Consider the following 27353-nt stretch of genomic DNA (forward strand, 5'->3'; position numbering starts at 1 on the left):
CGAGGGAATCAGTACGGCTGCCGCTGATCAGGCGTAACCGCTCTCTACATAATTCAAAAGTCTTATTATAATTTGTCACATCCAAGATGGCTGGGCAATATATCGTTGCCTGATTGAAATGTGTTTTATTAATATGCCATTAATGAAAAAATGGAGCCGTGCTGTCTCCGCTTTGTCGGCGACTGGGATCACCAGCAGGCACTGAATACAGGCAGTTTTTTTTTCTTTTTTAATGTGGAGGATTTGCGGAATTGTTAGCGGCAAGACCTTTCAAATTCCCCAGATGATTTGTTAGCAGCATGCTGCGGGAAGTCATGAACATCATTTGTAATAGTTAGTAATCTCCAGTTTACTAATCTATAATACTAATCTATAAGCATTGTAGTTTTTTCACTCAAACAGTGCAGCATGGAGTGACTCGAAATCTGTTTACATTCCTACTTGTGACCCTTTGGAGGGGCCCAACCCCTAGGTTGGAAACCACTGAACTAAACTACTTAACTGGATATTAAGTAGTAAACCAGCCAGTAAAAATGCCACTGCTGAGTTGATTCATAAATATTTAATACTGTAATATACAGAGTCAGTCACAGGGGCCAATTTACTGTTGAATTAGTACTTTTATATTTTACTTGTATTGGTATTCAAGTAACGTATATAAACACTTCTTCCACCCCTACCTTTGAACCATACAAATGCAGAGAACTAATTAAACGGCCCAGATACATTTATACTACTCCATCTCTGCAATACTCAGCAGGCAACTCATACTTTGTGCCCGTTATATGCTCTCTGCCCAACAGCGATGGAAAGCTGTGAGTGGACTCCAGTTCAAGTGAGGGAGGGACAAGCTGCACTCCTCTCATTATTCTTTCTTTTCATGGCGGCTGTCCTGGGGAGTCAGCTGTCAATCACAGCCTGCGAATAAGGTCAGCAGGAGCCCAAAATGTACTGTGCCATCATCAAATCTGCCAGCAGGCAGGGAGAAAACACCTAGTGAGCCCAAAGCCACCAGCCAGTTGCAATTAAAGTGCTGCTCGGCTGTGAGGAGGGGACCTGAGGGTCAGCAAAGAAGCCAATTAACCAGCACGTCAAATATTGTCAGCAAGAGGTAATTCCTGGAAACAAACAGCTCACAGACTCACCTTTGCACTGGCTGCACAGACCCAAGGGGAGCTCGTGGGTGTTCTTACAAAGATAAAAAACTTTCAATTAGGTAAACGGAACTGTTGATTTATTATCGTTGGGACAAACTAAAAAATTGAAAATAAATCCCCGGGGTAAGGGTACTCACAGGGCCACAGCTCAGACCATGCAGTTTCATGTACAGAACTCTTAAAGTTGGGATTACAAGTTATAAAAATAGACCATTTACAAAAAACATATCTACAAAAGATAGTTCAGTGGCAGTAATGATTCAGTTGTACATAAAATAAATGTACAATCCAAAAAAGAAATAAAAAGACATTTCACAGTTTAAAGGCGAGGGTATGTCACAATGCAGTCTTTGGGAAGGAAACTGTCGCTACACAGTAGTTTCATGTTTCCACAAGCCGGTCTTTATACTGGCTGCACTCTCGGTGCTGATTAAAGGCGCTGCTTGTCCATTTTCTTTAAGTGTGCCACCGTTTTGAGTGACGAGGTTGAGTCCATACGACTTGGGCTGGCTTTCTAGCTCTGTGCTGCTGGGCTGCGCTACAGGGCCAGAATCTTTACTGGAGCTCGACCCAGCGGCAGTAGCCACCTGCTCAGTCTCTACGGTGACCCCGGTCCCGTTGCCCAGGGTGCTGCTACTTCCTGGCTCTGCGTGGCGGGAGCGGCGCGGCAAGCTGGCGCTGTCACTGCTGTCATGCTGCAGCTGGCTCTGATGCCGCTCTCTGTAGGCCATGTAAGCAGCCCGCCGGCTATTGCGCGCCGCTACGTCATAATGGTGGTGTCGCCTGTGGGGGGCGCTCTGCACGCTGCCCTCCACGCTGGTGGGGACGTCGTAGGCGTACTCTCGCAACACAGTTAGCCGACTCGCCCTGTGTGCCCGGGCTCTGTTTTTGTGATGCCTGCTCGTGTGTCCGTTGGTGGAAGCCGTCGGATTGTTGATGTTGTTCATCGGGCGGAACTGCACCTCAACTGGCGCTACGTGCATTTTAATTTCATTGTCTATTGAATGTTCCGTCAGGCTGTTGTCCAAAACAGCTGTGCCGTTTGCGGTCACCGGTGCCGAGGCGGACTTACATTGGGCTGCCTCTGCGTGCAGATTGGTCAGCTTGCTGCCGTGGGCGGAGTTGCGCATGCTTGGGGCGCTCTTATTTGTGTAAGAAGAGTCGGCACTGCTCTGGCCACACCTTGTTGACTCCCCATCTGCCTTGCTTGCAGATCCTGCTGTGGACGTCATGGCCACGCCCGGCTGAGGCAGAAGGGCATCCTCCTGTGCAGAGTAAGCTCGTCTCCCAGAGCAACAGGCCTGGGACCAATAGCGCCTCATATCCTGCCTGTTGACACAGTGATGCGCCACCATGAACGCCCCCAGTGCCAGTGCGGCTACCCCGAAAACGCAGGTGAAAGCTAAGTTAAAGGGGTGGTACTGTGACACAGCCATGGCCCCGAACACCCAGAGGGCCGCATACAGCCCTAACGCCCCGGCTGCACCCATCAGCTGCGCAGCGAAGGTGTGCTCATTCTCCAGGGCCGACAGGGGCACAGTGTGGAGAGCAGACACTGTGGAGGACGACGCCTCGTGGGCCTCGAGCTGGAGAGTAAGGGGATGGCACTGGCTGCTGGCCCCATCTGGCCCGGCCTCTGTGTTGGCTGGAGCCAGAAGCTGCTGCTCTTCGGTCGGCTCCTTCAGCTCGTAACGGCGCTCAGGGTGGCGGCGCAACTGGAGCAGGATGCTGAGGAAGTACATGCAGTCCACGAAGAGGATGAATCCCACTGGGCCGTAAAAAGCCCCGATACTGGGCTCCCATGCCATCCAGCAACTAGAAGAGGAAGAGACAGGCAAACGTTCTCATTTACAGTCAGTCAGCCCCCCCCCCCCCCCCCCCCCCCCCCCCCCCCCCTCTTTTAGCAATAACTTAAATTATATAGTTCCTCCTAAAAGCCAGCAGTGTTCATTAAAGCAATACCACATGGTCTTAAGCCAGCACACTCATTTTATATACATACACAATATATATACACAGTATGTTTACTTCACAAACTTCAAATGATTCTTTTTTTTAACTTTAGCGTCTAATTTTTACAGTAAGTGGCCCATTACATTTAATAACACAGGCTGGATTCATCTTCCTTGCAAGAAATTAATTAAACTGCAAAGACACAGCTGGTACTGTAGAAGGGGGGTGGAGGAGCTTGCTGTAAACTGGCAGCCGTTGCTTGTTGCTTGGATGCACATACCATTAATAGGCCTCCATAATCGGAACTTCAGGGAATAAACTTTTCCTACCCACATAAAAATATCCATTATTTACCTAAGCAATGCAGCCGGGCCGGTCGATAACTAAAGCCGACTCCTCCTGAGGACAGAAGGTAAAACATCTCCTGGGCCCGGATGCTTCTAATTTAAAACGCTGTCCAGATAAAATGACACAGCCTTCACCATGAGCACATACTGAGGGACAGGAACTTCCATACAGGGACTACTTACTATGGTGCATTGGTCCGGCTGCCGTAGTTTTTGATGTTAGCTGCTGCAGTGATCCCGCAGACAATGATGGGTATCCCTCCGCCGATTAAGTAGAACCTTTTGTAGAAAGCACAGAGAGGTAGTTCTGCTTTAGTCTTTCCGTTTGTAGAAAGACAAGCAGGCATGACCTGGACACAGAGGCCCAATGGTATTTTTTTTTTAAGATAATTTTTTGAGGCTTTTCCCTTTATTAGATAGTGACAGTGGACAGACGTGAAAGGGGGAGAGAGATGGGGGGTGACATGCAGTAAAATCAGCAGGTTGGATTCAAACCCTCGCCGCTGCGGATCTTTACAAACATAGGGCGAACGCTCTTACTGGGTGCCCCCCCAATGGTATTTTTGTGGCTTTTACACTGACACCATGTGGCAGTTTCACCAACAAACATGACCACTTATAACAAGAGACAATCACATACACACCTCTTCTCTCATTAAAAAAAGCATATCAAGTAAAAATATCAAGTAGTGTAGCTTATCCTGCACTAGGTGCATTATTTGTATAAAAATACTCACATCTTAAGCGGGGGTCACATATATAAATACCACCTGCTGTCTTGCCTGCTAATAAAAATAGGCGATGGTGCGTATATGAAGATTTCCATCCATGGATGGATAGATAGATGGATGGTGCGTTTATGGAAAAAAGGGATCACATACTAAATGAGTATCTCAAAAACATCCTCCCAAAAACTTAAAAAACATTCCTCACACTGAGAAACTTAAAGAGTAGTTCATATTAGCAGACTGCTATGATTTTGTCTTTTATCTTATCGCACATGCTAATCCCGATCCAGGTCTTTTGCAAAAGAAAGAGATGGCACGACCCAAGTTAAACTCTGGATTGTTGCTTTCTTCCTTAACAGAAGGTGAGACTTAGATACTGCGGCAAGCTAGGACCGGGACAACGCTAGATCCCGTCCCCTTGGTAGCGTTTTATCAGGATATTTCCAGAGCATTTGTTTGTGATGCAAGAGTGGTGGCGTTGTACCTCAGCATTGGGCGCGGCGGTGGCGGAGGTTCGTCCAGCTCTTCATAGCGTTTGGCCTTGCGTGTCACCTGTTTGTAAATGTTGCGTGCAGTCACACCCACCCACAGAGCGGTAGCCAAAGTGGAATAGTGCAGCAAGATTCCCACCTAGAAGAGATAATAAACATGACATTTACTACAGCAAAAGAAATGCAATCATCTCTTACGCCAGAATGCCTCTGTTGTTAAATTTCACCAATATGAATAAAAACGATGGAATGCAGTGCATTAGAGTATTTTAAATGGCATGATGATCCTTGAGCCACTTTGTATTGAGTATGTCGGCATGAGTTGAAAAATCAGCTTGCGAGATGCATCTTTATGCCAGAGGGGATTACATAGTTAAACAAAATGTTCCCTGCTAAAATCTTTTATCCAGGTATTTTTTGCAATAAAGACGAATCCGTAACACTATGACGGGGGCATCAGAATCACCTCCAGCGTTCTACTGTAACTTCTTATGAATCTTTTACTGTGTTTCCAAAAGTTTTTTATTAGCGGGGTGAAGTAGGCCAAAGGCTACTTTTTCTAAAGTATTTTATTTTTTAGAATAAAAAAAAAACAAAAAAAAAACAAACATCCAAAGCACTTGTTCATTTTTGACTGCTGAGGGCTACGTTTGCAGGGGAGCACGGCAGTGTGCGAGTGCTGGAGGTGTGCGGTTGGTGTATACTCACCGCTTGGCACACGCTTGCATATCGCGTTTGATTGATGCCGCCAACAAAGACCCCGCAGGTGAGGGAGATGTGGAAGCAGAGGTTGACCAACATGTGCCAAAACTTGCGGCTCACACGCACAGACCTGAGATCCCGGAGACAACATATCACAGGATTAAAATGGAAACAACGTCTAATCGGCAAGAGTTTACTCATCAGGACAGGGACAGTTGTTTATGTTGAAACTGATCTGGATAGAGGCAGTTTCATCTTTACCCCACCGGGGCTGGGCAATACTGACAATATGTTTTTGGGATGACTATTGGTTTCTAAAGACACTTTTACAATAACGTAATTATGAAACATTATTATATTATTAATTATAAACATTAAAATGTGATTTATAAAATCTTGCCAACAATTGTTAGGCAAAAATGTATGCATATAGGCTTAAGGCCAGCCTACATGTTATTGTAGGCCCAGTTTATTATGCAACTTCCTTTTATACAATATATATGTAGTAGGGGGTCACTGCTCCATCTCTCTATCAGTTAATGGCCTAAAAAACGTTAAAGAATTACCTGTGATGGTAGATGTAGCTGATGATAATGGTGAGCAGGCAGATAAGTAGGATGATAGTAGTGGCATAGATGACTGGGTGCAGAGGCTGGATGCTTGGAGATAAATACTCCACACTGCTGAGGTCCTGCATGACAGACAAAGGGATACAGCCTCAGTTTTAAGTAATACTGTTACTTCATTTCACTATGATGAAATGAATATTATGATGCTTATCGACAACTACAAAGTACAAGAAAACCCATAACATAAGGAATAACCCAACCTACCATTAGCAGGCCGTAGTTGCCTAGAGAGTTGCAGGACATGATGGTGAAGTTGTCATGTTTGTCCACAATGGTGCAGCCGTCGCTCTGCCATCCTCCGTGGCCTCCCACCAGGCTCAGGTTCCAGCAGGCGGACACAGCATCTGAGCCATGGGCGAACCGCCGCAGGCTGATGTTAACGGGCGTCCTCAGGACACGAACGGACATGCCGTCTGATAGAAAAAACAGACACGGGGATATCAGAAATGACACCTATTTGGCGGTTTGGTTAGTTTTGGTTGCTTTATGTGTCACTGTTTTGTGCGAGAATATTTTCATAGCTTTCCTCTCCGTAAAAGCCCAAACATATTAACCCTCATGTTGTCCTTGGGTCAACTTGACCCGTTTTCCTATATCAATGTTCTTTTTAACTACCCAATTGCAATTAACCAAAATAACATGATTGATTACTTACATATCTCTTTGGCAAGTACAAATCCCTACTTTCATAAATTTGATCTTATTCAATTTTATAGCATTTGAAAAAATAGTTTTGAATAGTTTTGAGTAAAAGTTTACATATTCCAGTCAGTAGTTATCAACATACATTCTTTAATTTTAGTCTAAATAATTCCAAATTTCTGCTTTTATGACTCAAACATTAGGTTTAATTTCCTATAAATGAGGTTTATTGACCATAAATTCCAAAACTAACTTGAAACCAAAGTTAAAAAGGTATTGTTATGTGATGTTAAACGTCAGAAAAAGTGACAAACATTGAAAAAAAGTGCCAAAAGGGTTGAAAAAAAAGAGAGACAAAAACGTAAGAAAAAGTTAAACACATCAATAAATCCCTTAAACAAAAGTGTTGATTTTCAATTTTGACGGGAGGACAACACAAGAGTTAAACGCTTACGACAACCCCAAAACATTCTGACTTACCTATCTTGGCCATGATGACAGGGGTGGCAACACTCCTCCTCTTGCCACCATCAGCCAGTTGGGAGGAGTTGCTGGTGGAGGGAAAAAACTTGCCATTGCGGAGGCCCAGTAGATGGAGCTTGTAGACCGTGTCGTCTGCCTGCCCCGGGACTGCAGCCTGGCTGAAGAGAGACTGAGGTAGCTGTAGGGAAGCCTCCACAATGGTACTCTGTAAGAACAAAAAAATGCATTTGAGTAAAAATCAAATCCTTTCATTATTTTTGCACAATATATATATATATATATATATATATATATTTTTTTTTTTTTCATTTAAGCATTTGAGGATTTTGTTTTATGTTGAAACCAAACACCACAATGACACCTCGCCCAAAACAACCTGCTGACAAATGGGAATTATCTCTGAAAGGAGCTGACCTTGTGAAGGATGCTGGAGAAGGAGCTGGTTGTGTTGCATTTGAAGGTGAGTTGGCGGTCCTGTCCGAGTGCGCGCTCTGGGCTGGGCCTCTGGAACAACATGCAGGCCATGCCATTCCAGTCGTTGGCCCTGACAGCGTGAGCCTCTAGTGCTATGTTGGGGGATGTCTGGGAGGAAAACAGGAATAGTGACGTTTTATTCAACTCATTTCACAGAGGTCCTGTTTCAATCGTGCAAACATATGCAAAGCAGTAGGACCCGGGCGCACGGACTGTGTGTGTATCTCCAAGCGCACCTGCTATTTTGGTTAATGCAGGTACAGCGGTGCAAAGTGCAAAAAGGCTGGGTGAAGTGGAATAGATTTCCGTGGGTGGAGTGATTTACAAATACACGGTCAACCAGTCAAATCACTGGTCTCATCACTCTGAAAACAGCTGTGCCAAACGTAGGAAACAGGACAACAGCAGCTCAACTAATGTTTTTTTCTAGATGATGCAGAGTGGCGTGAAGTTAACACTACAGCACCACAATTCTATAGCTAAAGGCAGAAGGTGTAGTGTTGTTATTTAATTTGCACAACGAGTGTAGCTGCCGGCTGGGGCCTTTGTGTGTGGAGTCATCAGGAAAATACTAAACAAACTGAGGGCTCCTTTTTACAGTGGTCGAGGCACCGCCAGAAAAATAGGGGTCAAAGTGTTGTTGACTAACCAGGGAGAAGACCTGTGCCGTGGCCAGACGGTAGACAGCGATCTTCTGGAGGCAGGCGATGATGCGGGAGCAGGCCATGGCTTCCCGCTGAGCCATCCAGAGGACCCTCTCGTCGGCCAGCATCAGGTTACTGGCCATGCTTACCATCACCTCACCCAGCTTGGAGAGCAGAAGAATGTTGACATGAGTAAAGACACACATTGATAGATTAACATTGCAACAGCTAGGAAAATCATGGCACTGGCTAGGAAAAGGGGTAATTATAACTGCTTTGACCCTAAATGTAGACTAACGACATGTAGCAGCAGCTCAACGGCTTATGTTCTAAATTACTTGAGTGGGAAAAAAAAGGTTTGTATTTGTTTAGCCAGAATATTGTTTGTATCAAACAGCCCTAAACACATACTTGAGGGAGAGATCTGACTCATAGCTAATTGACTACTGGAAACAAATCTCAAGCACGGTTTTGCCCGACCAAACTTTTTACATGCTTTAAAACTATATTGCTCCTTGCCTACAGCAGTGACAACATGCTAGGAGCTTCTTTACTTGGAAAACTTTACTTTTTGTTGGCCCACAGCTGTGCTGAAAGTCATGACAAGACAGCCTTTCTCATTAAACAACATGCCAACAAACAGCTGCTGAACATTAATCTATTTGTCCTTGAAAGGAAGCCACCGTGCATCCCATTCTACTGTGAACACACGCTTGTACTAAAGTACTTACATCTTTAAACTTCTCAACAAACTTGGCAAACTTCTCAATCATCTCAGCCACGAAGATAATGTCCATCTTGTCTGAGAAGTTCGCAGCATCGATAGTGTATACCAACAGGCGGCGAGCCCTGGCCACCACGTTGCTCTCATTCAGCGGCATCTGGCACAAAAAGAACACAAAGGGAACACGTTGTATTGAAATGGTCCAAGCAGAGAGACGGGTCCAAGCAGAGAGACGCTCCCAGGAAGGATAAGACAAACTCAGAAGAGTGAATTCATATTTGTCGGAGCCATTTCATCAGCAACCAGTGTGTGACGCTGGGGGTAGCAAAGGATTCTTTAAAAGTGGACTCTCTCTTAAACTGTTTTACTTCCAGCGAGGTCAGTTTTTTTTTTTTACCGTGGTTACGTGGTATGGTGGCAACGTGCTAAGATGGAAAGGAGAATTGTTACTTTGTTTGATGTGTTTACTTAAAGTTGACAAATCCGAGTTTAAGTTTCAGATTTTGTACAATTTGTTTTGAAGTACGCCATCTACACCGGATCAGGCGTACCTCACCAAGCAAAGAACAAAAGTGTGTCAACAATATCCGAACGCTTGGCTGGGTTGGCTCAGTGGGTAGAGCAGGCGCACACGTACTTTGAGGTTTATGCCTTAAAGCAGAGGTCTAGGGTTCAAAACGGACCTGTGTTGATTTCCTGCATGTCTCCCCCTCTCTCTCCTTTTACACACCTAACTCTCCTGTCAACAATTAAGGGCAGAAAACCCCAAAAATAATGTTTAAAAAAAACACAATATTGAAAAACTGAGTAAGAAAGGACGGTGATTAAGGGCTTATAACAACAACTACGGAGTCTCAGTACCCAGATACAGACCTGGTTGATGACATATAGAAATCTTGTGACATCTTTCTGGAACTGGCAGCGGGAGTAGTCCTCCTCCGCCCACAGCCCCTTGCGATCACAGTAACGCCACGCCCGCTGCTCTTCCCCCGAGCTGCCCGAGTAGGTGCCGGGGCTGGATGCCAGTCGGTTGCAGGGGAGGTAGGCTCGGATCCCTGCCAGGGTGCGCGGCCACCTGGAAGGAGCCAAATAAACACAGTCCTGCTGTCTCCGTTCCTCAGTAACTGATGTATGCAACGTCCTTGTTCTCTCTTTACTTTTTGTAACGTTTGTGCCATCAATAGCAACAGAGTAATGAGTGATGATTATGGCTCAAGCCTGGAAGTAATTCACATGTTTTACCACAAGGGGGGGCCACAGTGCTTGACTTGACCGCATGCTATACAAGAAACACTAAATATATTAGTTAGTAGAAAAATATTCCCTTTGTGAGAGTGGATTTGTGTATACATTTAAGTATTCAATTTAATTTCACAAAAGTACAAGGTCAGATGAACAAATTAAACCCATACTATTATTATGAATAAAGCTTCTGTTTGCTTATGTAATTTAGTTTTAAAATGTCCATTAAGGCATTTAAAGCCAAAAAAAGCTTTTAAACCCAGTTAACCTAGGCAAAACACAGCTCTTTATTCACATCAAATTTAAAATAAAAATGTGGCTTTTATATCAGATAGGTGCAGGTGCACTTGATTCCTAATGAGACCAGTATAAGGGAGTCGCTCTGTGTCGGCTTTTGTGTGGGTGTGCCCTTACTTGAACTCTCCTTTGTTGTTGGAGACGCGTTCAGGAGCACAGTACTCAGCAGAACTCTCCAACACCACGATGTGGACAGTCCTGGTGTTGTTGCCTCTGCTTGTCCGGACCCGGCACTCCCAGTTCCCGGTAAAACCGGGCTGGATGTTTGAGATGGTTAACGCACTGATGGGAAACAATTAAGGAGAAAACACAAGCTAAAAGTCTTCTATAGCATAAAAGAAATGCTGATAGTACCATGCAATATATAGTGTCAATTGTTTTTCCTCATATAATTGCAGTGATTACAGGCAGTGCTATCCCCACCTTCAGTTAGCATGAACATGAATATATATTTCCATACCTAGCGATAAGAGAGCAGTTCTGCACCATGCGCTTTTCAATGAAGATGCCTTGAGCGGCGTCGGCTTTGACTATGCGGCCATTCTGGTACCACAGCACCTGCATGTCCTCGGCCACGAAGGAGGCCTGACACTGGAAGGGCAGGCTGTCCCCCTGAAAGACCACCTGACGCTGGGACGGAGTCAGCTGGAACGAGGGCAGCTCGAGTGGAGCATCTGGGGAAACCAGACACAAGGTAGACAATTGTAACTCGGTTCATTTTGGTCAAAAATCATTTTCAGTTCCATTCACTCTGGACACACTGCCTTTTTGTTTCACTTTTGGTACTTTCTGGAAACAGGAAAACAAAAAAAAGGTGCCCTGATTTCTGCGTAATTTGTCATTCATATCAGGTCACGGCTCCTGCGACATCTGTGCCATGTATTTCATAAACCCTCAATGGGATGAGTGCCAAACTGATAAGACATGAGCAAGTACAAACAAAGGCAGCACTGGCTGGGGCAGGCCTTTTCTTATCTCCCGTGTCATTGCACAAGCCCCTCCTTCCCAAACACCAGCCGCCTCACTGATACCAAAATAGGAACATTAAAAGAGACAGTGCACTACAATCTGTGTCACAACTCAACATGACTTATTTCAACCTTTCAAAATGTCCGAGACTGGACAAATAACACATGTCACTGAAATGACAAATGATTCCGTTTCAGAGTTAAAACAGCAACTATTTTAGGGTGACACCTTTCTGCGGTGCCAAATCTTTGTGTGTGTGTGTGTGTGTTTGTGTCCCTACCGCAGGTGAGTAGCTCCGGCCTAATGGCGGTAATGAGCTGGCCCTGGAGAGACTGGGGGAAGGAGCACTTGGTGTTCTTGACCGCAATGTTCCTGTCTTTGATCCAACGCAGCAGCCACAGGAGGTTGCAGTCACATAGCAGGTATGACGTCTGGAACTCCCTGTGGACATATAGAAGCACGTATCTTATGACTTATCTTGCATATCGTACAGACATCACAATCACACGCTGATGCTCGCATGCGATTTGAAGTACACACCAAAAAAAGTCCTATCATACTTACAAGGACTTCAGAGACACCAAGCTGTCAAAGGTCCCCTGGGCCAATGAAGAGAACATGTTCCCTGAAAGGTTTCTGGGAAGGAAAAATAATAATAATAACAACACTGATCATTTACCCCAGTCTATTACAAACCCATGATTATATAAATGTCTGTAGTGGCACACAAGTTATATAAATCACTAAAGGACTAACGACTTACAGTCTGATCAAACTGGTGAGGCCCTTGAAGATGTCTACGTTGAGACAGCCGATGCTGTTGTTGGACAAGTCCCTGTTCCACATAGGAAAAAATAAATGTTTAGGGTTAATTCTTCCACATTTGAAAAATAACACAACAGTTTCAATTGTCTAAAAGACAACCAATTCAGTCAATGCAATACGGCTGGGAATGTTTTCCAACGATATAAGTTTAGATTAGTCCGAGTATATCATGTGAAAACAATTGATAAACAGGAAAACGTCGCCGAGATAAAGCATAGCACGTTTTTTTGTAAATACAATCTTAAAAAAGAGCCAAGTTTTTATCAGAGACAGGTTGAGGCAACAAGCACAAAAATTCCTCTGACAGGTTTACAACGTTCAAGGTGATTTTAGGTAATGTGTCTGTGTGGGCCCTCCGGGGGAACCTACACATCAAAGGCAGAAGAACACTCTGGGAGATGATTAATCGCCGATGATTAATGTCAAAAACGTCAAAAGTGTGTGATTCTACTCTGGATGTGACCTGACATGATGTCTCTGGCAAACATCAGATGGAAGCGGATGAGACTGCTGGTGCCTCTCAGAAAGAATCAAACGTGAGTCCACCGCCGAACACGGAAAAAGACTGATCCTGCCTCTGGGAATTACACTCGGTGTGCAAACACCTACAGGTAGCTGCGAAGAAGAAATATTCCTTAGCACACCATCTTCTGGTACAGGGGTAACAACTTGTGGGAAGGTACCTCCAAACACACCTCACCCCCCTACTCAAAGTGCTGTACTTTTGAACTCTGAATTGAACTGAATTAACAAGATAAGAAATAAGTAGGAAAAATGTGGCCCAATGTTGACAACAATTTTTTGAGTGCAGCGTTAACATTGCTGAAAGCTAAACATAAATAGCTTTGATACGTTGTCTAACATTAACGTAAGCTAACAATCAAACTTTAGTCTCTTACTTCCCAGGGTAAAAAAAACACCTAGAGTGTTTTCTAGACCTACTCTGTAGTGTCCTGAGGTCACTTCTGTTATGATTTAAAGGACCCTTCGGCATGAAAAGGTCACTATATGAGTTTTTTAAATATTAATATGTGTTCCCCCAGCCTGCCTATGGTCCCCCAGTGGCTAGAAATGATAAGCGTAAACCGAGCCCTGGATGTCGTGCTCTGCCTTTGAGAAAATGAAAGCTCAGATGGGCCGATCTGGAATGTTGCTACTTATGAGGTCATAAGGGGCCAGGTTACCCCACTTTCTCTACTTAGCCTGCCAGAGAATTTGACCCACCCATGAGAGAGAGAGAGACACATGATGCCCCCCCCTCTCCTCCAAAAAAACTACAGACTTAGAAATGGCACATACTAAGGAAAGTTCATTGTGGGACTGGCTCTAGTGGCTGTAATTCTGCACCAAGGCTACATTTTGGGAAAGAGACTTCAGATATAATATTAGGGGACCACTAAGGTCTATATAAAAGAGACTTCAGATACAGTAGTAGGGGACCACTAAGGTCTATATAAAAGAGACTTCAGATGCAGTACTATTGGACCACTAAGGTCTATATAAAAGAAACTTCAGATACAGTAGTAGGGGACCACTAAGGTCTATAATAAAGAGACTTCAAATACAGCATTAGGGGACCACTAAGGTCTATATAAAAGCATCCAAAGAGCACCATATCATGGGAACTTTAACACTATAAATAGTAATGAATTGAATCAAAAGCAACCAGTCACAGTGACTCAAAGGTTCAAAGTCAGAGCACCTTCACCACAGCTGGAACACATTTCCTTCCGTGAGTCATCCAAATCACTGAGAAAGTGCCAAGTAAAGGAACAAGAGCCAGGGAGAAGAGACACAACATTACTTCAACCCGACAGCTAAATTGTATCCTGGGGTGCTCGAGGAAAGCAATACTGACACAAAACAATACCTGGAAAATGACTGTCAGGCATATGCTAACATCTGAACATTTCTGTTATTATCAGTGTTGGTCCTTAAGGTACCAGCTGGGGAATTTACTGTATGAGGTTATTAGTTCCGCTTGGGAGAGAAGAAAAAGTCGCCTTTTGCAGTCTTGCCAATTTGTGCCTGCATTGTGTATCAGAAGGAGAATAACACAGGAGAAGGTATCGGATGGTGGGGGGGAGGGAGCTACCCTAGCTTAAGGCATATTTTCATCTGACTTGATCGCCTGGTTTCTAATCCTAGAGTTACAGATACATCTGGGGACTTAAGACAAGAGGGTGAATCCCATTATTATCACTTTTACTGTTAGGAATCGTGAATGAACATACATAATGCATGTACATCCACACATTTGTCTAGTCTGGCTGTTCACCTATTGATGAATCAAGTGTCTACTCTCCTGCTTTAACTGGACAACTGGTATTCATTGCCAAAGACTAATCTCAAATGGGTCTTTCAACCACAGGCATGTGGCTCGGAGGACTGTTTCAGTGCAGTGTTTCAGTTGCTGTGAATAAACAGAAGCAAAAATAGCCCAAAGTGATTAGCCTCAAGACTGTTCAGCTGTTGGCGAAATGCAGAGTAAAGGGGGCTCAGGCCAGAGGAATCCATAGGGTTTGAATGTTAAACCTTGAGAGCGACTGGGGCGTTTGAATACATTTGCACGTGTGGAAAATGTGTTTCGACTGTGTGTAAAGTGAAGTAAGTGATACACTTTGGCCAAGTGTGTAACCAACGGTGCACCCTAGATCCGAGTTTGGAGCACGAATAAAGAAGCCCAGACAGACTGGGACCCGCTGACTACTTTTAGATCACACATTAGTCCAGTCCTAAGACTGCAAGTGGAGCGTGCCAGTGTTCTGATCTGTAGACCTGGTTTAAACTTGACGTGCACAGTATTTTTGTTATTTAATAAATTCAGTGAAAGTTTGTTTTTCAGGATTGTTTTGGTTTAAATTAATAATGATACATAATAAATGTAAACTTAGAGCTGGGCAATACTCACACACATTTATTTTTATATATATATATATATATATATATATATATATATATATATATAGTGATATGAGAGTAGATGTCGTCTTTTCCTGGTTTTAAAGGCTACATTACAGTAAAGTGATGTCATTCTCTGAACTTATACAGTTGTACCTGTTCTATTATTTGCCTTTACCCACTTTTAGTCATTATATCCACATTACTGATGATTATCTATCAAAAACCTCAAGTAAGTATTTTGTCAAAGCACCAATACTCAACACTACAGTATTGTTGATGTATCGATATCGAGGTATTTGGTCAAAAATACTGAGATATTTGATTTGCTCCATATCGCCCAGCTCTATGTATACTCCAAATGGACCTGGACACTGCTCAGGTAGCTCAGAAGAAAGCCAACTAAACATAAAGGATGCTCGGACCGTTCCCAAACTGGTGGACTTTTGTTTTCAAACTCCCAAAATTAACATGGAGTACATACAATGTTCAACAACAAATTAAGGATTGAAAAAATTTAATGGGAGATGCACCGTGGAAACTTACATCAGTATTCATTTATAGTTCAGGGTTCGATTACTCCCCTCGATGCATACATCCCCCACAGTAACGGTTTAGGTGCTTTCATTGTGAGCGACAGAGGGAAACTGCTGTATTACTGAATATGAGAATATCCCATAGAGATTAAACGGTTTCATTCACTGTGATAATGCATGGAGGTCACGGTTAGCAGAAAATCTGCAGTGGAGATGGCTTCACTTCACTGCTAGATGTGTGCTACTGAAAAAGAGGGAAAAACACTCCCGACTGGAGGGATCTTTGCAGTTCTTAGAACATTACGTTCATAGAACCCTTTTTTTCTCGTGTTCCGACTGGACCAATTTGGGGATTATTAAATTCCTCTGACCGCAGTTCCTGTTACTCTTGGACTAAAGCGGAGGATCACATGACGCTGGAGCCTTGATCTTCTGTATTTATCTGTTAAGTACTCCTGCCTTGTCTTTAAACGCCACCGTTCCAACTCCGTTATGAGGATCCCAGCAAGGCACAACAGGAACATTCCTCCATGCTGGCGCTAAAGTCAAGTGACGGTGCCATAAAGACCGTTTCCGTGCGTGCGTCACTCCCTACCCCTCCCACCAGTTCCTCCGGCCACTTAGCCAGTGAGAATGCCAATGTCAAAAAACGGTTTAGGGGGAGAGTAGTTTGAGAACTATTTTGAAGTGGACTGTTCTTATAACTACTTGGTCAGAAAGAGGATCACGCTGACCATCACAGTTTGTGTGGTCCCCACATGGTGTCTCCATGGAGATACCATTTTTTAGGAGGTGCACGCCATCGGCAACTTAGCCCACGGCATAGCTACTCACCGTATGCACAAAGCCACAAAAGGTATGGCACGGAAGAATAGTAATATGAGTCACTTAACTTTTCTTACAACTAAACCAACTACAATTGCTTCTTAAATTCAACTGCCCTTTGAATGTGTCAAAAAGACATGTGACGTGTGTTTCATGTCTGGAACCCATAGAACATAAACTTCTGCAGCCTACTATTTCAATGACCTGTCACTGATCTATGACAAAACGCACAAGATGAATGGGTGCTCTAAATGGCACGTCTTGAAATGAGAAGGAATCTAATTAGGAAACACTGAAGGAGGGGGGGGGGGATCAAAGACTGGCTAGAGCAGAGCAGAGAGTCAAAGATAAGGACAAAAAATAAAGCACTTGCCAAAGGTAGGTCAAAAAAAAAGGGATATAAAAACTGGTAAATTCAACTTTTATGTACTTCTTGCTGCCAATAAACTGCTCCAATTTTCCAAAACTGGGAAAAAGTAGGGTGGATGTGTAGCGGTGGATGCCAACACCAACCTTTGATGTAGGGCTTCTGTGTTTACAATCCCAGGGTCTGCCACTACCTCATCCTCTCCTCATTGGCTCATCTATTCTAGGCTCCCTCCCTTTCACAGTCCAGTGAGTGACAACTACCCTTTGAAATTAACTAAGGCGGGCGGTGGGGCCAATTAAACTGTGTTACCCCTTAGGCCAAACTACTCTGGAACAAACAAATCCAGGCGAGGTTGCAGATCACTCTGTGGGGATAAGGAGTAAGCCTTTAAGAATAACTTGTCTGTGGGGGTCAAGATTTTAATATGCAGAAGACATAGAAGCATGCATGAATCCATCAGTGTGGGATAAATATGCAGTGAGGATGAGGGGAGGGTAAATGAAGCCGGGCCTCAGCCAAGGAGCTGACTGCCTTCCTGTCTCGCTCTTATTGCTCCGCAGCAGCAGCCAAGCTCAAGTTTGTGTTGGCAGCGGCTGGGTACTGTCGGATGATTCCAATTCATGCTGTGTGTGTCACACACACACACACACACACACACACACACACACACACACACACACACACACACACTCACACACACACACACACACACACACACACACACACACACACACAGAGCATGGATAGAATCAAAACAACGGCTGCAAATACAATACAGTACATGATTGCGTTGTTCCTGAAAGCAGTCTCTGACTAACTGCTATTATACCAACACATAGAGCCCTATAATACATTGACTGTTTAGGAATTTGTAAAAGCTTTGGGACCGCAGCATATTTTTACAGTTCTAACATTTTAAAATAACCACACTTCAAAATGAGAAATAATCACAAGAGGACACACTGAACAAGAGACGTCGCTTTACTGACAATATTCATTAGCCGCTATTCTCGTATGGCAAATAATTAAAGCAAGCACTCAAAACTACTTTTAACAACGCTGGAATTTATATCTTTTGGTTGCAAGAAAAAAAACAGTGAAATCCCAGAGGGTCTAAATGTGTGAATGTAGCACACACACTTGCAGAGACCACATTAAAGAGAGAGGGAGGCAGAAGCTCCACCACTACTCACAGTCTTTTGAGTGCTGGCAATCCGAGGAAAGAGCCTGGTTCAATATGACTGATAACGTTACTCCGCAGGTCCCTGTGGGAAGAAAAAGGAAAAAAAAACAAGAAGAACTTTCATGAGCAATTCAAACAGCAACAAAATAGCAGATCTGAAGAGATTAGTCAATCATCAAACAGAACATTAATCTGCAAAAATGTTGCTAAAGAATTAATCATTTAAAGAATTTATATAGTAAGAAAACGTGGGAAGTATTAACTTGTTTCAGCTTCTCAAATGTGAATTTTGTTCTGGCTTACTTACCGCCCCACAACAGTTACACAACTAAATCTCTTAGTGTTTTAGGTAGGTTAGTCAAACGGGAACTTCTTGCATATTAACATTTTTTAATGACATTTTGAACCTTAAACCAGGGGTCTTGAACATGTTTAAAGCCAAGGAACCCTGAACTGAAAGAAAGAGAGCAGGTCCCCCCTACTACACTGCAATATTTGTAACAAATTGTATACAAATTAAGCTGTGTCTTAAAGTTGGCCTACAGTAACAAGTAGGGCAGCCTTTATACATACCTTTTTTGCATAGAATACTAAGCTAATAAAATAATATTGCTGTAATGTAGAAGCGTAGGATGAGTAACAAAATATTATCAGACAGAGGTTCAGTAGTCTGCAGACGGATCCTTAAATATACTTTAAAAGTATATCTTGCATGTACATGCATTTGTTTTTCTATCCAAATATACACCCAGAACTCAGACCTCCCTCCTCTGAGGTTCAAAGGCTTGTGGTCACAGAATTCCTGCGGCGCTCACCTGTGCTGGCACTGCCCTAGTCACTCATTACAGCGGAGGTTCAGGAGGCTTTCTAGTCGCCACCTGAACCCACACAAAGGACCTCTGGGTAACTCTGCTCTTTGATGTCGAGGATCTGTCATCTGAAGGTGGGTAGGTGGCCATAGATAAGTCGTAGACAAAAAAATAATAAAAGAAGCTGTTGCTTGTTAAAGCTTTTGATGTGAGCTAGCAGAGCTGGCTTCTCCGTGCAGTGTGTTGAGAGAAAAATGGGCTGGCAGCACAAAGTAATGAAAAACATCCTTGCAAGAACGTTAAATCCAGCAATGGACCATTTCTTTGCTGTGTGTATTGGATGCACAAAACCGCCATGTTGAGTCTACTAATTTGAAGCTAATTTACTTCCATGTAAACTTTGCTTGGAGTTGCAGTTGTTGGAGTTGAAAGAAAGCAGGGCACAAACGACATCAGCCATCCCATCCAAGTGACTGGTTAGTCCAGAGAAAAGCTCTTCTGCTCCACATTGACTCACTGGTCAGTTGAGTTGGGCGGTATTCAAATCTCGATAGCATCAAACCTGCTTCCTATTTTACAGCGGTACACAGTATTACCGTGACTCTTTAAAAATGAGTAGGGCTCAGACGGCGTCACCAAACTGTTGGCTTGTGCCTCCACCGCTCAGAAACTGGATACCAAAGACTAATACTGAAACACCTCTCCCTTCTCATTAGGTTAGAACCCAAAATACCACCAAATTCTGACACACAAATTTCCATACTTAAAATATGAGAGTTTAATTTACTGCATTCAAAGTTTTGCCATTTTATTCAAGGTAAAACAAAAAAAAAGCCAATTACATTTTGTGAGTTAAGGTTTAGATATTAAGAAGGATAACTAAAGGACAGAGTTACTGAATGATCTCTGCAAGTTGTCTTCGGAGATCAGCTATCATACTCATGCTGGAAAACCTAATATATTCTCCAAAATCACTACAACTAATGCCAAAAAAAGAACACTAGCTCTCTGAAACTCAAATAGTTTGGATAAAACGATCAATTGAGAGCCAACCAGTCCATGTTTAACCACCCAATAATGCACTTCAGATTCCAACAACCGCTGACCACACATGACCTGGCACATTTATATCTATTTGCAGATACAAAAAAATCTGGTTTTCTTGACATGCTCGTATTGAAATAGCTGGCGGAATATTTCTCCGTGTGTTCCAGAATTGTGCCTGAACTGGCCCCACACCAAAGGGTGGTTTGCAGCTGCTGCCATTTCAAGGGGCACACCTACAGTCTTTTAAAGGTGGTATTCATTATAAAATTAAAACACGGGACATGGGTTTAAGATGAACTGGAGTTCTTTCAAGTTCATTTTTGGCATCATTTTCCGATGGCTGGTTACGGAGGGTTCCTGGCACGAGGCTGATATTCTGTCTGAGGAAAGCGGTAACTGGGTTGAACAAGCCTTCAGCTGCAAAGAATAATGGATGGCTCCTTTGTTGAAAGATCTCAAGAACTAAAGAACACTTAAAAAAATGTCCCTTTAATGTACAAACTCACTGAAAAAGTCTCAACACTCAACACGGGACTATGTAACCTCTAGAAGTACTAACCGTACTTTCTGTTACAAACAAAACATTAATTGTAGAAGCAATAAATACGCTCAGGAATTCTGCTGCAACAGCCTTCCATTGTCTGGAATGGGCTGTAGCTTTTGTCTAATTTTAGCACACGTGTTACTCATTACTTTGGCAGTGTTCTAATTTCATCCCAACTTGTACTTGTGCTACTGATTTAGCTACAACGTTTTGGCATTTATCATTATCCCGTAACTTTCCCTTGTGGATACAGTGTCGCTGCTTTAAAGTGAGACTATGCAACTTTAGTGATGCTAAAACTGTGTGATGGTAGTACAAGTGGAAAAGAGACATTTAGTCAGACAACTAACTCACTAAAGTCAGTTACACAGAAACATCTACATTGGGTTAGCAAACATTTGCTAACATTAGCTACCTGAACTTCTGGTCATACCAGACCAAGTAAAGTGTCCGGTATACTAGCCAGACCAATGTGACTTCAAAATGACGTAGATATCACTTGCGCGCCAGGATTTATAGCGCACAAAGTGTGGCCACTTTGTTTTTTCAGCGGCGGAACAACAAAGCGGAAACAGAAAGCCTGAACGAGCTTGAGGGACTCTCAGTATAAACAGTTAAGGCGCACCCATGATATCACATTTGAAAAAAGGCCTTAAGGCATTCTGTTTATGACTTAAACGTATGACGCAAATTTGCAAAAAGATGATTTCAGTTGAAAAAGCTTGCGTTAATCCAAAACCAGTTAAGCAAATTAGAGCTTTGTCAACATTGTCCTTTCAAAAGATGCACTTGGTAAAAGCAGTATTGCAATACTCATTTCAAACGAACTTTATAGTTATGAGTCACTTGCTTACATAGTTACTTCCAACAGTATTGTGTCATTCATGAATAGACAATAGGAAACACTGCACACTAGAGCCGTTATCTTTGCTCCGTTTTCCACAATAAGTGTTCCTCCAAAGCAGCGGATTTAGCAGGAATTAACATGTGACGGACGCCTAGCTTGGCTCCTATTTCAATGAGCAGGAGAGTGATAATGGGGATTCTGTGTGGCTTATTTCCAAGCAGAGGCACCTTTGGCCCCGACAAACACAGCGGTCTCCACAGTTACTTTGCAATTTCATGCAGAGTGCCGGATAGGCGTAATCAATTGTCTACCCTTCTCTGGCACTCACGGACAGCTGCTGTCTAACTCTTCACAACTGCATACAGGCAGTCCAAATGAGGGAGTTTCTTTGTGGACACAAAAAAACTAAAAAAAGCTGCAACGGCGGGAGGAAGGAGGGGTGGAAGGCAAGATGGAGAGCCTCTGCTCATTTAAACAGACTCGATAGTTTAAGGGGAAAAATGGGAGTGTGATTGAAAGGTAGGAGGGAGGGTACTGGGACATTGCAGTGAGGGAGAGGCTTCAGCATTCAATGAGTGTTTTTGGGAACCGTTCTGCTGACACCTCTGGCCTTGGCTTGGCCTCATTACAATGACAAAAGCAAGCTAGCAATCGCGCTTCACTGGTTGGGTGTGGACAGGAGCGGGGTGGGGGTCTCTGAGGCACAATGGGAGCTGCTTTTGGAGGTAAACTTGCCTGTGGATTGATATGACAGGCAGTACGGAGTTTACAACCAAAGTGACTGGCCATTCACAGACGAAGCACATAAGTGCCTTTAGGGCTTTCTATGTGGAGAAAGATCAATGCTTCTTTTTTATTTATTTACACATTCACACATCCTCCTGTTTATGCTCTAGGCCTAAGCTAAAAAAAAAAACTAACATCTAACACACCTCAAGAGGCAACAGGGAACTCCGCTCAAAATCTATGAACAATCTAGGCAAATGAATGTCTTAAAAAAATGGGACAACTCAAGAAAAGTTATGCAGTTAAAAATGTAACAACAAATAATGACCACAAGATTTAAAAGAGACGAAAAGCTACAGGTGCTTTATACTAATAATGTACAAACTCAAACTATTGAAGAGTCACATGCTGTATTTCTCATAATTCTGCTTACCAAAATTGACAAAAAGTGTCGTTGGCAAAATTAGTGTTTTTCTAGCAAACATGGCCCAGAAAAACAGAAGTTTGTTTTTGTGAAGAATAAAATCGGTGATCAATTAAATCAGACCATTGGGGGCATATTTGAACCTAAATCTGAATGAACACCACAAGGCGAAATGTGTTTGGATTCATATGTCTTCTATATCTCTGGTCTTTTTAACCAGACCCAGAAGACCGACAGGGAAAACATGCCCTTAGAATTCCATTTCAATACAGTCATGTGTTATCGTAGCCTTGGGTAAAAGCACGGTCATTAATAGTCTGGTTATTTTATCTGCATGAAGCCATTCCAGAGCGATAAATCACCCATGGCCCATGTGAGGGCCCAGAGCCATTTTCTTGAAATCTCTGTGGGAAGGAAACAAGGATGATGACATTCCAATCTCCGAAGTCATGGCATGAACGAAATCTCTCCGTTGTTCGAGGAATCTCAGTCAATATACATGACTAAATGTCTTCACCTATGAACTAATTACCTTCTACTGACACTTCTTTTCACATTTTGTGCCTCAAAAAAGTTCTCCTGCACGATAAAGACTATACAAACTGTGTGAAATAGTCATACTGTATCGCAATGATGTTGCCTATATGTTACTCCTCCAGAAGAAAGAGACCACCACCCCCACAATAACCAAACAGCTGTATGTCGAGAGTATGTCACCAGGCAGACAACAACCAGCCCTAGGGGCTACACCTATAATTAGCCTTTTCTAGTAACATCTCCAGTCTCCCCACATAGACTGATTATCTTGACTGAGGCTAAGTGCTGTGTGGATGCCTACTCATTTTCTATGACCTGGATGTTCCACTGGCATGAAGCCAATGTATGTTTTACAAACCTACTCCACAAGTCCCAACTTCACTTGTGCAGTGATGGATGGTTCCTGCTAATGCACTGGTAGATATAATGTTAAATATTGTCAAGGTATTAGACAACATAAGCCCAACCATTGTGAGGCCCATTGGTGATATTGCATGAATACATACGGCCTTAATATCTGCTTTGCAACATGGGAAAAATTACTTTTAGGTTTTATTTTTAACTTTCAACTGCTAAACCCAATTCACCTAACAAATGCACTGGAAACAAAAGCAAAAAAAAGGTTTAGGCATAACTAGGCAATGAACCTACATTATGAACCTACATTATTGCTCCTGTAAATTACTAGCAGAAGAGGAAAAAAACTAATACTTACAATTTTTCCAAAGTAGACAATCCGAAGAAGGATCCATTTCTAAGTTCTTGAATCTTATTGTTGTTTAAAATTCTGTGGAGAGAAGAATATGTATAAATGCAAAGCAACAGAAGAAATACAACTATTGAAATGCACATCATATCAAAGTCCACAAAACATTGCATCTTTTGGTTTCCTAATAAAAAATAAAAATAAAAAGTCTTATTGGACCAAAAACATTTCTTTTTTTAGACTTAAGTTCAAATGTAATGTTTCCGCAAACTTATCACACTAGGTCCAATTTAATATAGGCCTGCATTTGATTTGCCAAACGTTTTTATTTAGAAAACCAGCCACAGCACTCAAAATATCAGCAAGGACTGTGTAGTAACAGTTGTAAAAATGGGTTCAGAAGGAATCTAGTGTCATTCCCACAACAAGTATAAAGATATTGCTACCTTTTTAATGATGGTAAAAACGGTTTTAATCTTTATCACCACAAAAAATAAAAACAAGCATGAGAAAACTTCAAGACCAAATGTGAATTCTTGATTGCTTCCTCACTGGGTAATAGACCAGATTTTATTATCCAGTTTATTCCTCTTGCAAAGCGCAAGTGGATTCACTTCACATACCCAGCTGCAAAGTAAAGCTCCACTGTCTGGGCCCAAGTCCCTGAGAGTTCCCGTCTTTCTCCCCAAAGTACTCCCAAAGGATCTGGGGAATCAATAGCACTGTCAACTCCCAGCAGAAAACCCAAGCAGGGACTTGTGGTCAGCATACGTTTCTGGCCAGCTGGGAGGGGATGTGGGTGGGTGACATACGTGCTAGTTGCACCCACAACCCAGGGCCAGATTGGAGTCATTATGGGGTGTTGAGGGGTTGTTTTATTACAGGGTTGGACAGTGGAGACTTATTGGAGAGTTGCTGCTTGGCTCCCTGCCTCTCAGAGAGAGTACACAAACAAACGGTTCCTGTGTTTGACTGCCTGTATTTTGCAGGCTTCTGAATGCCAAAATGGCAGATGTTAAAACATGGTGATGTACAAGGCTGCAAATTCTATAACTGCCTATGTACACATGATCTGATGATATAGGAAGAGACACTGGGCCTCCCAAGATTGTGGTCACAAAAGTCTCATTTATATTGCAGAATACTTAGCATACCAATGGGTCGCAGTTAGCACAAGGCCTGTGTGAATTAAGGAAAGTGGGACTCAATCAACACAATAGAGAGTTTGCACAAAAACACCTTACAAAACAACAGAACAGATAATACTAGTTTTGGGATGCTCATAATGTTTGGCTGACAGTGTTGGCAACTGATGCAAACCCTCAATTTGGAAAAGGAAAGACTCTTTAACAGGAAAAAAATGAAAGAAACCTCAAGAAGAGCAGAGGATATAATGGCGAGAAATAAATATTAGTATAATTGTATCGTAAACATGTATGATTATGTTCCAGGACGATGCCAAGTAATGTCCAGGTGCCACCAAACAGATGAGCCACCATATTTGTCATCTTTAGTCAGACCGTCAACTTCTGTTTTTAATGGCCTTATAAGGCAAATCACAGAGGTAAGAAGAGGGCAAGAAAACTGCTAAAACTGATTCTGTCTATTAGCAAAGATGTATTGCATACCTTCACCAACATCGATATTATATTTCTTAGGTAACATACAGCATCATTAGGCAATTTAACTTTAGTGAAAGCTGTATAATTAGGTTTAGATTGTAAATGTTGTCCTGGGAAACATTCAAACCTGGCTGCATAAATACACACCTAGCATTATGACTCTGAGGGTTGTCACAATCAATCTGTGAAAGAGAGCTCCACTAAAAGTCATGAGCCCTTTCTTGCCCTCTTTCCATCCCTCCCTTATTTGCATGTGTTACCCTCCTTCACTTCCCTTGTCCCTCCCTCTTCCTCATGACAAGAATGTGAACTTGGTATTTTGTAAACTGCTTCAGCTGCAAGACTGAGTGTTCTTTACACTTGCATAAGTAAGAAAGAAATACCACTGCTGAATATACAAGTCCATAAAAGAAATCCTCAAATTTGCATTTAACCATCTGCATCGTCTCCACCTACCTATAGGAAGTATATAACTAAACTGTCTGCTTCCTTACTGCCGGTCTCTGGACGTTGGCCTGAGGTCTCCAGACTGAAGAATTGCATATAGAATTTCTTTAGGCTAGGCCTCAAACAACGGAGGAGGGGAATCTCCCTTATCTTGATGCATAGATAAGACATGCTTGAGCTCAAGCCAGGAACAAGATGCAGGGGGATCCTTAGCAAATCTCACATCCTGTCTCCCGATACCGATGCAATAAATCTCAACAACATTTATAGAAAAGGTTGGTCTGGAACCCTAATTTCTACTCATGTCATGGAGAGTAGTCATGGAGGAATATAAACTGCATCAGCCTACATTTCAGCTTTCCCCACAATGTGAGTAAATTTAACACTATCAAAAGGTAGTCCATTTTTCACTTAAAAAAATAAATAAATTTTTGAAAGAATTCGCCTTAGGCTGTAGGCACATAATCCAGAGGACTAATAGTGGCCAGCTAGTACACACTCCTCTCACAGGCACATAGCGTTTTAAGGACAAAGCTAACTGGTGCGCTCTCAACACTTTCATTATGCTCAGAAGACTTTTGGACAAAATACTCCTGAGAACAGAAAGCTGTAACCCTTCAACAGGTTTTTTAATAAGTGTCAGGCTGCCGTTGAGCTCATAAAACCCCTTCTAGGGTGACCTACTCTGAATATAGTGGATGGAAAAATCGGCCTCAGCTCAGCTGGAAAGGGGAACTGGTCCAATGACCGACTTGCCAAGGTAATTCTTGCCATTATCCAGCACTTTCTTGTTCCACTCATCATTTTCCTGCAGTATTTGGATTTATTTTGAGACTGGGTACCAAAGGGCTGTGCTATAAGGATTTTTTAAAGGGATTCACTTGGAGTTGGGGCAAGGTAAAAAGGGCACTTGTCAGACAAGCCGTTAGAGCCACTTCATTCTTGTAAAAACAGTAGCCATTGCAATATCCTCTTTCAAAATCCAACAGGACAACCCAGTATAGCTCTCTGTCTGAATGGGAAACTGATCCACTATGCAAACACCAGGATGAAAGCAGATGAGTAGACAAGAAGGCACTGCACACTTAGCCCATGTCAATGCATTAAACTGAACTGCTTGTCTGGGATTAAAGGTGCTCTAAGCAACGTTGGGTGACGTTACTTCTTGTTGCCATTCAAAGTATTTTCAAATAAAATGAGACTAGCTTGCTCCTCCCTTCTCCTCATCCCGTCCCCTCCCTTCTGTGCTTCCGCTTGGGAACCCCCCACCCCCAAATCCTTCTCGTCGGTTATTGGCTGGGGAAAAGCAGCTAGCAGATAGCGAGGAAATGTGTTTACAGTGTGTTCAGGGGACAAGCAGCTAGCTGATAGCAAGGAGATGTTTTTTACAGTGTGTTCAGGGGACAGGCAGCTAGCAGATAGCGAGGAGATGGTTTTTTTACAATGTGTTCTGGGGACAGGCAGCTAGCAGATAGTGAGGAGATGTTTCTTACAGTGTGTTCTGGGGACAGGCAGCTAGCAG

General features: G+C 42.8%; 1 protein-coding gene across 1 annotated transcript in view; it reads right to left on the minus strand.

Annotated features, from left to right (window-relative positions):
- Positions 1-1212: 1212 nt before the first annotated feature.
- The window catches only part of adgra3 (adhesion G protein-coupled receptor A3), a 31621-nt gene continuing 5480 nt past the window's right edge, over positions 1213-27353 (minus strand). The window contains exons 2-19 of the mRNA XM_034856524.1: positions 23772-23843; positions 18133-18204; positions 12246-12317; positions 12047-12118; positions 11763-11923; positions 10974-11187; positions 10631-10795; positions 9848-10049; positions 8982-9131; positions 8256-8414; positions 7547-7714; positions 7130-7337; positions 6212-6420; positions 5945-6069; positions 5385-5508; positions 4670-4815; positions 3641-3736; positions 1213-2972 (exon numbers count right to left, since the gene is read on the minus strand). Coding sequence (XP_034712415.1) covers positions 1526-2972; positions 3641-3736; positions 4670-4815; positions 5385-5508; positions 5945-6069; positions 6212-6420; positions 7130-7337; positions 7547-7714; positions 8256-8414; positions 8982-9131; positions 9848-10049; positions 10631-10795; positions 10974-11187; positions 11763-11923; positions 12047-12118; positions 12246-12317; positions 18133-18204; positions 23772-23843 — 3862 coding nt within the window. The 3' untranslated portion in view covers positions 1213-1525. The remainder of the gene's footprint in view (positions 2973-3640; positions 3737-4669; positions 4816-5384; positions 5509-5944; positions 6070-6211; positions 6421-7129; positions 7338-7546; positions 7715-8255; positions 8415-8981; positions 9132-9847; positions 10050-10630; positions 10796-10973; positions 11188-11762; positions 11924-12046; positions 12119-12245; positions 12318-18132; positions 18205-23771; positions 23844-27353) is intronic.

Source organism: Etheostoma cragini, chromosome 19 (assembly GCF_013103735.1).
Source record: "Etheostoma cragini isolate CJK2018 chromosome 19, CSU_Ecrag_1.0, whole genome shotgun sequence".
Lineage (NCBI taxonomy): Eukaryota > Metazoa > Chordata > Actinopteri > Perciformes > Percidae > Etheostoma > Etheostoma cragini.